At 39.9% G+C, this 14,888-nt stretch overlaps 1 protein-coding gene across 2 annotated transcripts in view; it reads right to left on the bottom strand.

Moving 5' to 3' along the window:
• Window positions 1–14,888, bottom strand: part of LRGUK (leucine rich repeats and guanylate kinase domain containing) — a 120,172-nt gene that overhangs the window by 52,130 nt on the left and 53,154 nt on the right. For both annotated transcript variants that reach the window (XM_060108213.1, XM_060108214.1), the window contains exons 10-11: window positions 14,779–14,885; window positions 9,132–9,251 (exon numbers count right to left, since the gene is read on the bottom strand). In XM_060108213.1, coding sequence (XP_059964196.1) covers window positions 9,132–9,251; window positions 14,779–14,885 — 227 coding nt within the window. The remainder of the gene's footprint in view (window positions 1–9,131; window positions 9,252–14,778; window positions 14,886–14,888) is intronic.

Here is a 14,888-nt window from a genome sequence, read left to right as displayed (position 1 = left end):
TTCCAGCACGTAATGTGTCTGAGCATCAAATTCCAGGAAGCCACTACTCTGTCCACTTTCCAGTAACTGCATACCACTTTCTAATTCATGCCATTATCACCTGTCACTATATCCTAACCAGTCTCCTCATCTCCAGCCTTCCCTCCCCAAGCCCCCTCCCAAACTGCCCACAGGGGACACTTTCTAAAATGCAGTGTGATCATGACACTCCCCTGCTTAGAGACCCCTTATGATCAGACCCCTGTCTGTTTTTCTGGTCTTCTGCCATCTTCCTCCATGCTTCAAGCTTAGCCACACTACAGTGTACTTTCCGTTAATCAAATGTGCCAGGCTTCCCTGGTGGCGCAGTGGTTAAGAATCTGCCTGCCAATGCAGGGGACACGGGTTTGAGCCCTGGTCCAGGAAGATCCCACATGCCGTGGAGCAACTAAGCCCATGTGCCACAACTACTGAGGCTGTGTGCCACAACTACTGAAGCCGGCGTGCCTAGAGCCCATGCTCCGCAACAAGAGAAGCCACCACAATGAGAAGCCTGTGCACCACAACGAAAGAGTAGCCCCTGCTTGCCTCAACTAGAGAAAGCCTGTGCGCAGCAACAAAAACCCAACGCAGCCAAAAAACTCAAATGTGCCTGTTGTTCTTTCTGCCTGGATCTCAGGCACCCATCCCCCCCGTCTCAAATCTCACATCCCACTTATCTTTAATTTCTCCTGTCACAGAGGCTCTTTACTTCCCTCATCATAGCACCCATCAAACTGTCTTGTTAGCATTTACTTATCTAATCTCACAGTAGAGTGTAAGGTGCCAGGAGGGCAAGACTCATGTCTGCTTGTTTTACAGTTTTATCACTGGTACAATGCACATGGATGGTGCTCAAGGAACACTGACTGAAGGAATAAATAAACCATTCTACTCGTCTGTCACACCTGTATAAAGAGACATTAGATTAGATGGCACTTGGGGAGCTATAGCTCATACCATGTCATTTAGCTAAATAGTGGCAGGCTTTTACTTTACCGTATTATAGTGCTAAAAATAAAATATAGTTAGTAGTCAAGATCATGAAAAAGGTTACACAAATAGAGATTGCTATAAAATAGAGATCTAAGGAAGAAGTATACTGTTTTGCTTTCATGACTATTCAGATCACTTTCAAGGCCTTAAATCTGGAAGATAAACAGGCGTGCTGGCATTGTTTTCTGTTCTCTCATTACCCAGCACTTTTCTAGGAAGCCACTGATTTGTATGGTACTATTAAGATTGGAAATAAATGGAGAGACTCCGAAGGCAGAAAATGCCTATCTCTAGGCCACTTATAACTAATACAAGTAAAGAAAGAACATCCAACCTATTTCTAAAACCAAGAACAAATAGTAAAATCAGATCGTTGGACAAGAGCACAATCTCTCAGCCACTCCAATATTTGTTATACCACCGAGCCATGTTTTTAATACTTACACATCGGATATGCAACTTAGCATGTGAAAATTGCATTGAATGTCTTGGTCTTGGGTGAATGCAATTTTAAAAGGAAAACAAAATGCTTGGAGAAAACAAGATAAATAGGAGGGAAAGAAAAGATTCAAGGAAATGGCAGAGAAATGAGACTGTATTCAGGCCTTTTTTTCCATTTAATTAAATATCAATAAAATATATGTTGGGTAAAGAATAAAACAAAAGATAATTTAAACAAGAGCAATCACCAGTCCCTCACATCAGGAAACTTGCACAAGCCTCTTAGATAGCCTCATCCACCAGAGGGCAGACAGCAGAAGCAAGAAGAACTACAATCCTGCAGCCTGTGGAATGAAAACCACATTCATATAAAGATAGACAAGATGAAAAGGCAGAGGGCTATATACCAGATGAAGGAACAAGATAAAACCCCAGAAAAACAACTAAATGAAGTGGAGATAGGCAACCTTCCAGAAAAAGAATTCAGAATAATGATAGTGAAGATGATCCAGGACCTCAGAAAAAGAATGGAATCAAAGATCGAGAAGATGTAAGAATGTTTAACAGAGACCTAGAAGAATTAAAGAACAAACAAACAGAGATGAACAATACAATAACTGAAATGAAAAATACACTAGAAGGAATCAACAGCAGAATAACTGAGGCAGAAGAACAGATAAGTGACCTGGAAGACAGACTGGTGGAGTTCACTGCTGTGGAACAGAATAAAGAAAAAAGAATGAAAAGAAATGAAAACAGCCTAAGAGACCTCTGGGACAACATTAAACGCAACAACATTCGCATTATAGGGGTCCCAGAAGGAGAAGAGAGAGAGAAAGGACCTGAGAAAATATTTGAAGAGATTATAGTTGAAAAATTCCGTAACGTGGGAAAGGAAGTAGCCACACAAGTCCAGGAAGCACAGGGAGTCCCATACAGGATAAACCCAAGGAGAAACATGCCGAGACACATGGTAATCAAACTGGCAAAATTTAAAGACAAAGAAAAATTATTGAAAGCAGCAAGGAAGTGAAAAATGACAAATAACATACAAGGGAACTCCCATAAGGTTAACAGCTGATTCTCAGCAGAAACTCTACAAGCCAGAGGGGAGTGGCATGATATTCTTAAAGTGATGAAAGGGAAGAACCTACAACCAAGATTACTCTGCCCAGCAAGGATCTCATTCAGATTCGATGGAGAAATCAAAAGCTTTACAGACAAGCAAAAGCTAAGAGAATTCGGCACCACCAAACCAGCTCTAAAACAAATGCTAAAGGAACTTCCCTAGGCAGGAAACACAAAAGAAGAAAAAGACGTACAGTAACAAACCCAAAACAATTAAGAAAATGGTCATAGGAACATACATATCGATAATTACCTTAAACATGAATGGATTAAATGCTCCAACCAAAAGACACAGGCTTGCTGAATGGATACAAAAAGAAGACCCATATATATGCTGTCTACAAGAGACCCACTTCAGACCTAGGGACACATACAGACTGAAAGTGAGGGGATGGAAAAAGATATTCCATGCAAATGGAAATCAAAAGAAAGCTGGAGTAGCAATACTCATACCAGATAAAATAGACTTTAAAATAAAGAGTGTTATAAGAGACAAGGAAGGACACTACATAATGATCAAGGGATCAATCCAAGATGAAGATGTAACAATTATAAATATATATGCACCCAACATAGGAGCACCTCAACACATAAGGCAACTGCTAACAGCTATAAAAGAGGAAATCGACAGTGACACAGTAATAGTGGGGGACTTTAACACCTCATTTACACCAACGGACAGATCATCCAAACAGAAAATTAATAAGGAAACACAAGCTTTAAATGACACAGTAGAACAGATAGATTTGACTGATATTTATATGACATTCCATCCCAAAACAGATTACACCTACTTCTCAAGTGTGCACGGAACATTTTCCAGGAAAGATCACATCTTTGGTCACAAATCACGCCTCAATAAATTTAAGAAAATTGAAATCATATCAAGCATCTTTTCTGGCCACAATGCTATGAGATTAGAAATGAATTACAGGGAAAAAAACGTAAAGAACACAAACATATGGAGGCGAAACAATACATTACTAAATACCCAAGCGATCACTGAAGAAATCAAAGAGGAAATCAAAAAATACCTAGACACAAATGACAATGAAAAGATGACAATCCAAAACCTATGGGACGCAGCACAAGCAGTTCTAAGAGGGGAATTTATAACAATACAATCCTACTTCAGGAAACAAGAAAATTTGCAAATAAACAACTTAACCGTACACCTAAAGGAACCAGAGAAAGAAGAACAAACATAACCCAAAGTTAGCAGGAGGAAAGAAATCATAAAGATCAGAGCAGAAATAAATGCAATAGAAACAAAGAAAACAATAGCAAAGATGAATAAAACTAAAACCTGGTTCTTTGACAACATAAATAAAATTGATAAACCATTAGCCAGACTCATCAAGAAAAAGAGGGAGGGGACTCAAATCAATAAAATTAGAAATGAAAAACGAGAAGTTACAACAGACACCACAGAAATACAAAGCATCCTAAGAGACTACTACAAGCAACTCTATGCCAAAAAAATGGACAACCTGGAAGAAATGGACAAATGCTTAGAAAGGTATAACCTCCCAAGACTGAACCAGGAAGAAAGAGAAAATATGAAGACCAATCACAAGTAATGACATTGAAACTGTGATTAACAATCTTCCAACAAACAAAAGTGCAGGACCAGATGGCTTCACAGGTGAATTCTATCAAACATTTAGAGAAGAGCTAACACCCATCCTTCTCAAACTCTTCCAAAAAATTGCGGAGGAAGGAACACTCCCAAACTCATTCTATGAGGCCACCATCACCGTGATACCAAAATCAGACAAAGATACTACAAAAAAAGAAAATTACAGACCAATATCACTGATGAATATGATGCAAACATCCTCAACAAAATACTAGCAAACAGAATCCAACAACACATTAAAAGGATCATACACCAGGATCACATGGGGTTTATCCCAGGGATGCAAGGATTCTTCAGTAATGTAAATCAATCAATGTGATACACCATATTAACAAATTGAAGAATAAAAACCATATGATCATCTTGATAGATGCAGAAAAAGCTTTTGACAAAATTCAACACAAATTTATGATAAAACTCTCAAGAAAGTGGGCGTAGAGGGAACTTTCCGCAACATAATAAAGGCCATATATGACAAACCCACAGCAAACATCATTCTCAATGGTGAAAAACTGAAAGCATTTCCTCTAAGATCAGGAAAAAGACAAGGATGTCCACTCTCAACACTATTATTCAACATAGTTTTGGAAGTCCTAGCAATGGCATCAGAGAAGAAAAAGAAATAAAAGCAATACAAATTGGAAAAGGAGAAGTAAAATTGTCACTGTTTGCAGAAGACATGATACTATACATAGAGAATCCTAAAGATGCCACCAGAAAACTACTAGAGCTAATTAATGAATTTGGTAAAGTTGCAGGATACAAAATTAATGCACAGAAATCTCTTGTATTCCTATACACCAATGATGAAAAACCTGAAAGAGAAATTAAGGAAACACTCCCATTTACCACTGCAACAAAAAGAATAAAATACCTAGGAATAAAGCTACCTAGGGAGACAAAAGACCTGTATGCAGAAAACTATAAGACACTAAAGAAAGAAATTAAAGATGATACAAACAGATGGAGAGATACACCATGTTCTTGGATTAGAAGAATCAATATTGTGAAATGACTATACTGCCCAAATGCAATCCTTATCAAATTACCAATGTCATTTAATACAGAACTAGAACAAAAATTCTTAAAATTTGTATGGAGACACAAAAGACCCCGAATAGTCAAAGCAGTCTTGAGGGGAAAAAATGGAGCTGGAGGAGTCAGACTCCCTGACTTCAGACTATACTACAAAGCTACAGTAATCAAGACAGTATGGTACTGGCACAAAAACAGAAACACAGATCAATGGAACAAGATAGAAAGCCCAGAGATAAACCCACGCACCTATGGTCAACTAATCTATGACAAAGGAGGCAAGGATATACAATGGAGAAAAGACAGTCTCTTCAATAAGTGGTGCTGGGAAAACTGGACAGCTACATGTAAAAGAATGAAATTAGAACACTCCCTAACACGATACACAAAAATAAACTCAAAATGGATTCGAGACCTAAATGGAAGACTGGACACTATATAACTCTTAGAGGAAAACATAGGAAGAACACTCTTTGACATAAATCACAGCAAGATCTTTTTTGATCCACCTCCTAAAGTAATGGAAATAAAAAGAAAAATAAACAAATGGGACCTAATGAAACTTCAAAACTTTTGCACAGCAAAGGAAACCATAAACAAGACGAAAAGACAACCCTCAGAATGGGAGAAAATATTTGCAAATGAATCAATGGACAAAGGATTAATCTCCAAAATATATAAACAGCTCATGCAGCTCAATAGTAAAGAAACAAACAACCTATTCCAAAAATGGGCAGAAGACCTAAATAGACATTTCTCCAAAGACATACAGATGGCCAAGAAGCACATGAAAAGCTGCTCAACATCACTAATTATTAGAGAAATGCAAATCAAAACTACAATGAGGTGCCACCTCACACCAGTTAGAATGGGCATCATCAGAAAATCTACAAACAACAAAAGCTGGAGAGGGTGTGGAGAAAAGGGAACCCTCTTGCACTGTTGATGGGAATGTAAATTGATACAGCCACTATGGAGAACAGTATGGAGGTTCCTTAAAGAACTAAAAATAGAATTACCATATGACCCAGCAATCCCACTACTGGGCATATACCCCAAGAAAACCATAATTCAAAAAAAGTCCTGTACCAAAATGTTCATTGCAGCACTATTTACAATAGCCAGGTCATGGAAGCAACCTAAATGCCCATCGACAGATGAATGGATAAAGAAGATGCAGTATATATATACAATAGAATATTACTCAGCCATAAAAAGGAATGAAATTGGGTCATTTGTAGAGACGTGGATGGATCTAGAGACTGTCATACAGAGTGAAGTAAATCAGAAAGAGAAAAACAAATATCGTATGTTAACGCATATATGTGGAACCTAGAAAAATGGTACAGATGAACCAGTTTGCAGGACAGAAATTGAGACACAGATGTAGAGAATAAACGTATGGACACTAATGGGGGAAAGTGGCAGGGGGGTGGGGTGGTGGTGGTGTGATGAATTGGGAGATTGGGATTTTCATGTATACAGTGATGTGTATAAAATGGATGACTAATAAGAACCTGCTGTATAAAAAAATTAAATAAAATTAAATTCAAAAAATAAATAAATAAAATAAGCAAGAGCAATGACTTGCCCCTGAGGATGTGCTCTGGTTTTATCATTTGTTTTAATTAGAAAGTTGCTGCATATAATAGTAGTACTATCTGACTTTCTCAATGCTCGAAATTACTAGCTCCTTAATACCTTTTCTTATCCAGTGATATGCTCTCTGATCCTTGCTTTGGTGAATGATGTGCTATTGAACAAGCCCTGACCTCTGCCCCCATGAGGGTGCCCGTGCATGGTTAGGCAAGGCTCCTGAGCCTGTGAGGGAAGTGGATGTATGAGTGTGGGGTATTTATGGGTGTCTTTCCCCTTGCCACGAATCCCATCCAGAGAAGAAAAACAGCAGTGGCAACAGTAACAGTATAGGAGCAGGAAGCTAATTTTAGGATTATGTTTTGTCATCTTGTGCCTCCACACAAACTGCATATGATGCTAACTGAGGTCTGAGTCCCCGACCAGATTACAAGTTTCATTAAGGCAAGGGCCTCACCGATCTTGTTCCCACTGTATCTTCAGGAGCTATCACATGGGAAGAACTCAATAAATATTTATTGAAAGAATGGATGAACAAATGAATGAATCCCTTCAGCTCTCCATGTATCCATCAGTGGAGGTTGGGAAAAACCACCTATGCTTCTTACCACAGTTACTTCCCACTAAATTTTGCATATAATACCATTAATTCATTCATCCATCCATTCAATCACTTAGTCTTTCATTTAGCAAATATTTCTCATGCATTTATTAAGTTCCTAGCCTTCTGCTGAACAATGAGAACTCAGTGGTGAGCAAAGCTGACATTGGTCCCCACCCTCACTGGGCTTACAGTCGAGCAGGGGAAACAGGCATTAAATACATCATCCCAAGGATGACGGATAGACATTCTAATAGGGGTAAAGCAGGATTTAATGAAAATGAACATTGAGGGGGCCTATCCAGGTGAGAATGTTGAGGCCACTGGATCAGAATCTTGATGATGAGTTAATAAACACCTCTAAGAGCACATCTGGCCCAGCGTGCCTCAGAGCGCATATCAAAAACAAATATGAAGGATAGGCTATGAACCATTTGCAACAGAATTGGTGTCAGAGATGTGAAAGGACTTCTAACCAGGGAAAGCTTTGGTTTATGTAAGTCTTTATGCAACCAAAGTCTTCAGCAAAGCTTTGGTTTGCTGAAAGGTTCCAGGTTTACACATTAGCACGATAGTCAGGATACACCTTTTTGCCCTAATTTGATCGTCCATTCACTGTGCTCCACTTACCTTTTGAAACAGGTTCAGTACCGCTGTATGAGCATAATGACACTCTGTACTTTTTAATTCTGATATTAAGTTTTAATTTATTTTGGTTGCTTCAGGGTGTTTAGAATATATTAATGAGTAAATTATTCTATAGTATTTGTATTCTAGAGTTGTTCGATTGAGGGATGTAATTTTAGGTCTCTAGATAACTGGACCTGTTTAAAATAGTATTTACATTGTTTGAATATGTGTAGCTTAAGGGAAGGAACCTGTATGCAACAGCATTAGAAAATAATTCGCATTTCTTTTTCTTGCTGTCCTATATATCTTTGCAGTCACATTCTCAGCTCACTGACAAACATCACTTATCTAATAGTAATGTCTTTGCCATACGTAAAAAAATAAAAGAGGAAAGCAGTTTAAAAGGTCACAGCAATAACTAAATCTGAGACCCAGACACCTTTAAAAAGTCTGTAAATCCAGCTGAAGATTTTCTAGGATGGTTCTAGTCTTTTGGATATATTCTGCTATTTTAACTGAGTCATTAGGGAACCACACAGCAAAATATCTGCTCCAGAAAACTGAAAGTGTATTGAATGCTAACCTGAGGGAAAGGAAAAGGAAATCTTTTGCTGCCATTTCTCTTTCCTTCCTTCTGAAATATGCCTCAAAAGAGAAAGATCCGCGTGGAAATAAAGCAGCTGACATGCTGGCAGCGTGAGCTCCAACAGAGATTAGGAGAGGCTGTCACCGGTGCGCAGACCCACCCACCATCATCACAACATTGTGATTCATGCTGTCACGCCACATGGCAAGAGGAGGAGCCCGTGTTCCAACACCACGATGCTTGATTACGACCACGTGTATTTTCAAACCTTGGAGCGTGATTTCGGCTGTCACTGAATTAAGTAAAACATTTGGAGGATTAAAGTAAAAAAAAAAAAATACAGTGAATATCACAGTGTAATAACTGGCAAAGAAGCTCATAAGCCTTCTATGTACATTTTAATGGCCAACATTAGCAATATCCGACATTTTACAGCCTTACCAGCCAATAAAGAAACTTACCCGTATCTGAAGTAAGCACTGAACTGTCTGCAGAGGCGGTGAGCGAGTTCTCGTGGACCACATGCTTGAGGACCAGCTAATACCAACATGGGATAAGGGGCGTCCAGACTAGGAAGGGTGCTGCAACAGGGCAGAGCAGACATGCATATTAATGCATCCAGTGTGTAAAGTGTCCATGTCACAATCACAATTAATCCAGTAATCCAGCATTTGCTATATGTAGACACTCTATGGAAGGATGGTCCTACTTTCAGAAGCAAGTCGACTGCAAAATAGCAAAAAAATTTACCTTAACAAGATTTTTTAAAGAAAAAATATGGTAAGAGATATTAATTCTTGGTTGATAAAGTATTCCCCCCAAGAACTTCAAAATGAAAGAAATAAGACTGCCCTCTGAGAGGTAAACTTTAACATCTGTAGCTATCGAATTAGAACACAGATGTGAAACTAACACAACATTGTAAAGCAATTATACTCCAATAAAAAAAAAGAATACTCATGTGTAAAGAAAACAGTAATCACACTGAAATTTACCTGAGCAATTACTATATGCCAGGTGCTATTCTAGGCATCTTACATGCATTACCTCATTTAATTATCACAGGAAGCTAATGAAGATGATTCTATCATTATCCCCACTTAACACATAAAGAAACTGAAGTACAGAGAGGTTAATTAACTTGCTCAAAGTAACAACTAATAAGTAAGAGCTGATACATGAATCTCGGCATGGCTTCTGGTCTAAAAGACCAAAGGACTAACTTATATAAGATCTCTTGCAACACGCAGAGCTGAAGTGTTTGGGTTCCACTCAAGACACAAATTCTAGAAATATGGAATAAAATATAATATTTTGAAAAAAATCATGGTTGAGGTATAGATTCTGTGAAGAATGGGGGCAATGCAGCATAATTTTTCAATCTCTCTGAATACTCACAGGAAAACAGAAAAACTTGAGAACAAAAGCCCATGGAAAACGTGGATAACAAACCAGATGAAAAGCCACAAACCCGCAAGACTTTTATGGCACTGGAAGCTGGGCAAGAGGAAGAAGGAGGAAGCAATGGGCAGCGTCAGAGAACAAGGGAACCCCAAAACAATGGGTATCCAGCAGAAAGCAGGCAGGCTGAAACTGCAATGTCCAAAAGCCTACACGTGAATGCTCATAAAAGCTGTATTTGTAGCAGCCAAAAACTGGAATCAGCCCAGATGTCCTTCGATGGTTGGTTAAACTAATTGCGGTGCATTCATACCAAGGAATACTACTCAGCAATACAAAGGAATGAACCATTGATATATTCGACGGAGGCTAAGTTAAAAAAAAAAAAAAAGTCAACCCCAAAAGGTTATACATATACTCTATGATTCCATTTATATAGCCTTCTTGAAATGACAGCATTACAGAGAAGGGGAACAGATTATTGGTTGCCAAATGTTAGGGAAGATGAGCAGGAAGGAGGTGGCTGTAGCTATAAAAGGGAAGCAAAGGGTTCCATGTGACAAAACTCCTGTATCTTGACTGGAGTCATGCTCATATGAATCTACACATGTGATAAAATCGCATAGAACTAAATGTACACAGGAGTACATGCAAAACTGGTGAAACTTGGGCTTCCCTGGTGGCGCAGCGGTTGAGAGTCCGCCTGCCGATGCAGGGGACACGGGTTCGTGTCCCGGTCCGGGAAGATCCCACATGCTGTGGAGCAGCTGGGCCCGTGAGCCATGGCCGCTGAGCCTGCGCGTCCGGAGCCTGTGCTCCGCAACGGGAGAGGCCACAACAGTGAGAGGCTCGCGTACCGAAAAAAAGAAAAAAAAAACTGATGAAACTTGATAAGGTTGGTGGCTTGTATCAATGTCAGCTTCCTGGTTTTGATATTCTACTTTAGCTAAGCAAGATATTACCACTGGAAGAAACTGGGTGAAAGATATCTAGAATTTCTCTGTATTATTTCTTACCACTGCATGTGAATCTAAAATTACCTCGAAATAATTTTTTTAAGTAATTAAAGGAAAAAATTTTGAGAGAAGTGACAAATATTGAGGATAGGCAAAGGAGACCTTCCTGAAGAAGAAAACCAAAGCTAAGGAACAAATATTAAAGACTGTCATTCAAGAAAACCTTTCTGAAATTAAAAAAAAATAATAACACTATACAACATACCTGAGAATATTAGCCTAGAACAACTGGGCTATAAATGTTGTAACAATAATACCAAGACATAGTCTAGTAAAATTACTGGACTTAAAAAAAGCTGGGGGGATTATTCATCTAGAAAAAGAGAACACATGATTTATAAGGGGAAGAAAATTAAATTGTCACCAGTTTTTTGACAGCAATATTTTGCACTAAAAGAAAATGGAGAAACCCTTATAATATTCTCAAGGGAAAAAGTGTGAGCCATGGACTTTACATATAGCAAAAATGACTTCCAAGTGTAAAGGGCAGAGAATATTATCAACATGCAAGATTTCAAGAGATACTGATTCCACAGCTCTTCCTAAGGAAACTCCTAGAGAACAAGCTTCATACAACCAAAATGACTCAAGAGGAGGCATCAGTTGTAAGGGCTGGCAGTGAGCAATAAATATGCCGTTACCCAGAAAACTAAGACTAAATGACAGCAAAGGAGAAAGTATAGTGTGTGATGGATATATGTTCTGACAATATAAATACAGTACACTATTTTTTAAATGGAGTGATTGATGCTTATATAAAATATATACAGTAGGGCTTCGCTGGTGGCGCAGTGGTTGAGAGTCTGCCTGCCGATGCAGGGGACACGGGTTTGTGCCCCGGTCCGGGAAGATCCCACATGCCGCGGAGCGGCTGGGCCCGTGAGCCATGGCCGCTGAGCCTGCGCGTCCGGAGCCTGTGCTCCACAACGGGAGAGGCCACAACAGTGAGAGGCCCGTGTACCACAAAAAAAAAAAAAAAAAATATATATATATATATATACACACACACACACACACACACACACACACACACACACACACACACACACACACACACACACACACACACACACACACAGTAGGCAAATTCATAGAGACAGAAAGTACACTGGAAGTGACCAGGGACTGGGGGTAGCAGGAAATGGGGAGTTACTGCCTAATGTTTACAGAGCTTCTGTTCGGGCTGATGAAAAAGTTTTGGAAACAGATGGTGGTGATGGTTGCACAACACTGTGAATATAATTAATGCCATTGAACTGTACACTTTAAGGTGGTTAAATTGGCAAATTTTATGTGTTTTATATATATATATATTTTTTTTTTTTACCACAATAAAAAACAATGGGGGAATGGTTAATGGGAGGAACATAGGCAAAATATGTTTTTCATGTTTTCAGTAATTATTACTTCTGGTATTCTGATACTGCTGTGGTGTAATATGGGACTTTAAAAAAGAGCAATTACGGGGCCTCCCTGGTGGCGCAAGTGGTTGAGAGTCCGCCTGCCGATGCAGGGGATACGGGTTCGTGCCCCGGTCTGGGAGGATCCCATATGCCGCGGAGCGGCTGGGCCCGTGAGCCATGGCCGCTGAGCCTGCGCGTCCGGAGCCTGTGCTCCGCAACGGGGGAGGCCACAACAGTGAGAGGCCCGCATACCGCAAAAAAAAAAAAAAAAAAAAAAAAAAAAAAGAGCAATTACGGGATATTCTAATTCCATCTTCCTCTGTGTCTTTGGTGAGGGAGAAAAGGAGATACAGATGTAACAGAGATGAGATTAACTAACAGCTCAACTATAGTCTTGAAATTGAATTGTACCAATACGAATTCAGGAGGTGTTTTACCATCTATCTATAGATGGATCTATCTAGATACAGATTAGATAGATATAAAAAATTGAACAGATGTCATAGGTAGGTACAAATAGGCAAGATGGGTGGATGGATTGATGGAAAGAAAGAATAGATAGATGGATCAATGAGTGGAGGGAAGGAAGGAAGGAAGGAAAGAGGGGAGAGGAGGGAGGGGAGGGAGGGGAGGGAGGGAAAGGAGGGAAAGGAGGGAGAGTAGGAGGGAGGGAGGGAGGGAAGGAAATATGTTCCTAGCTCTGTCCACTAAAAGACCTGGAAACAATGATCAACCCAGTGCTATGTTTGTCTCTAGCACCCACATTATGATTGGGAAATACCATTTCTCACTGAAACAAACCAGGGCTTCTTGGAGAAATGGCCGATTCCAGAGTTTGGACAGGGCTTGTACAAGATCAGCCCGGAGAACCCTGTCATAGGTGAGAGCAAGAAAGCCATCACTGACTACCAGGCCAGAGTCAAGGTTCTGCCGTGTCATTTCAATATTGGATCCTCACCCCAGAAGAGGGGACAGTGATTCCCCAATATCACAGCCTAAAAGTCCCAAGACCAAGAGTTAGGGTTCCTGACTCCTGGGGCTGCCAGGGAGCTGTGTCCTGACCCAGAGTGGGCAGGGCATGGCACCCCTGCTCCTGCCTCCATGAGCTTTTCAGAGTGAGCCCTGCTCTATCCCGGAGCATCTGGGGCTGCTTGGCCATTTGCTCTTCTCTGCCTGACAGCCAGAAATGATCCAGAAATACGTGTTTATCAGACATTGCTGTAAACTTCTTTGATACGTATTTTTATATAAATGTACCCTAAAGCATGAAACAACGAGCAATCTCATAAACTAGAAAAGAAATACAATGAGGACATAAATGCCCTTCTTTTAAATCAAATGTGCTTTTCCAGATGTATGCAAATAAATGATAAATCATTTCACCTAGAGAGCTACCATAAATATATAAAACTGTCAACGTCTACATTATTAAATTACATGTAAAAAATCATACCCTGGATTCAAAATAAAACATTTTCTCTCTGTGGGAAACCAACTGTGAAGTACAGGAGCAGACCACATGAAGAAGAGAAGCCATTTATAACCAAGAGATTTTACAAGGAATTTTAAAACGCCTTTGGGCATTGATAGAATTTCTGTATTATACTTATAGCGTAAATGGCCATCTGTTCCAGCAGACTGTTTAAAAAGATATGGAGAAATCCTGGTAAATCTGTCTTCGAACTCAGAGGTGAGAGATTCTGTTCCTGTGTTCAACCAAGCTGGGTGACTTCTCCCTGCTAGGCTGCCTGGGGCTCAGGGCAATCACTGTAAAGACTGTTTCGGGTTTCCCTTAGGTGAAGAGGGCCTCCTTCTAGGGATCTCTAACGTATAACCTGCGGTCTTGGGCGCTCTTTGGCAGGGGTATCTAGCATTCACGCACAGCTAAGGAGAAACTGACAATGGATAGAGATCATCACAATTCTCTGTTAATGAGTCTAAGGTCTGTGGTTCTATCCTACAGCAGAAAGGTTAGCAAACTTTTTTTCTTTTTCATTTCACCATCCTATGTCACAGGCTAGCCACCATTCAAGGGTCCAGTTGAAAGAGGGAAGTTGAATCTACTCATCGCCACACTTGGGAAAATGCCAACAAGTGAGCCCCATATTCAAACCTGTGATGATAATATATGCTATATCTGAGACTACACAGCCTGTTAAATAAAGACCTGATCCCCTCCCTCAGAGAGGTGAGAAAGGAATGGGTCACAAAATAGAGGGCTAGGGAAATGATGAGGTTGTCCTGTGCTGGCTACCCCGAGTTCTACCCAAAGGGTCCCTAAGGAATACCTGTCAAAGATCCTCTGTGGCTGCATCATGCTGTTGAAAACATGGGTCATGTGATCTTGGGCTGCGACCACTTCTGGGGGAGGGTTGTATTTATTCACTGCCGCGACCTT

The sequence above is a fragment of the Mesoplodon densirostris genome, chromosome 9, assembly GCF_025265405.1.
Source record: "Mesoplodon densirostris isolate mMesDen1 chromosome 9, mMesDen1 primary haplotype, whole genome shotgun sequence".
NCBI lineage: Eukaryota > Metazoa > Chordata > Mammalia > Artiodactyla > Ziphiidae > Mesoplodon > Mesoplodon densirostris.
Note: the sequence above shows the minus strand (reverse complement) of the source record. Positions and strands in the feature narration are given on the sequence as shown.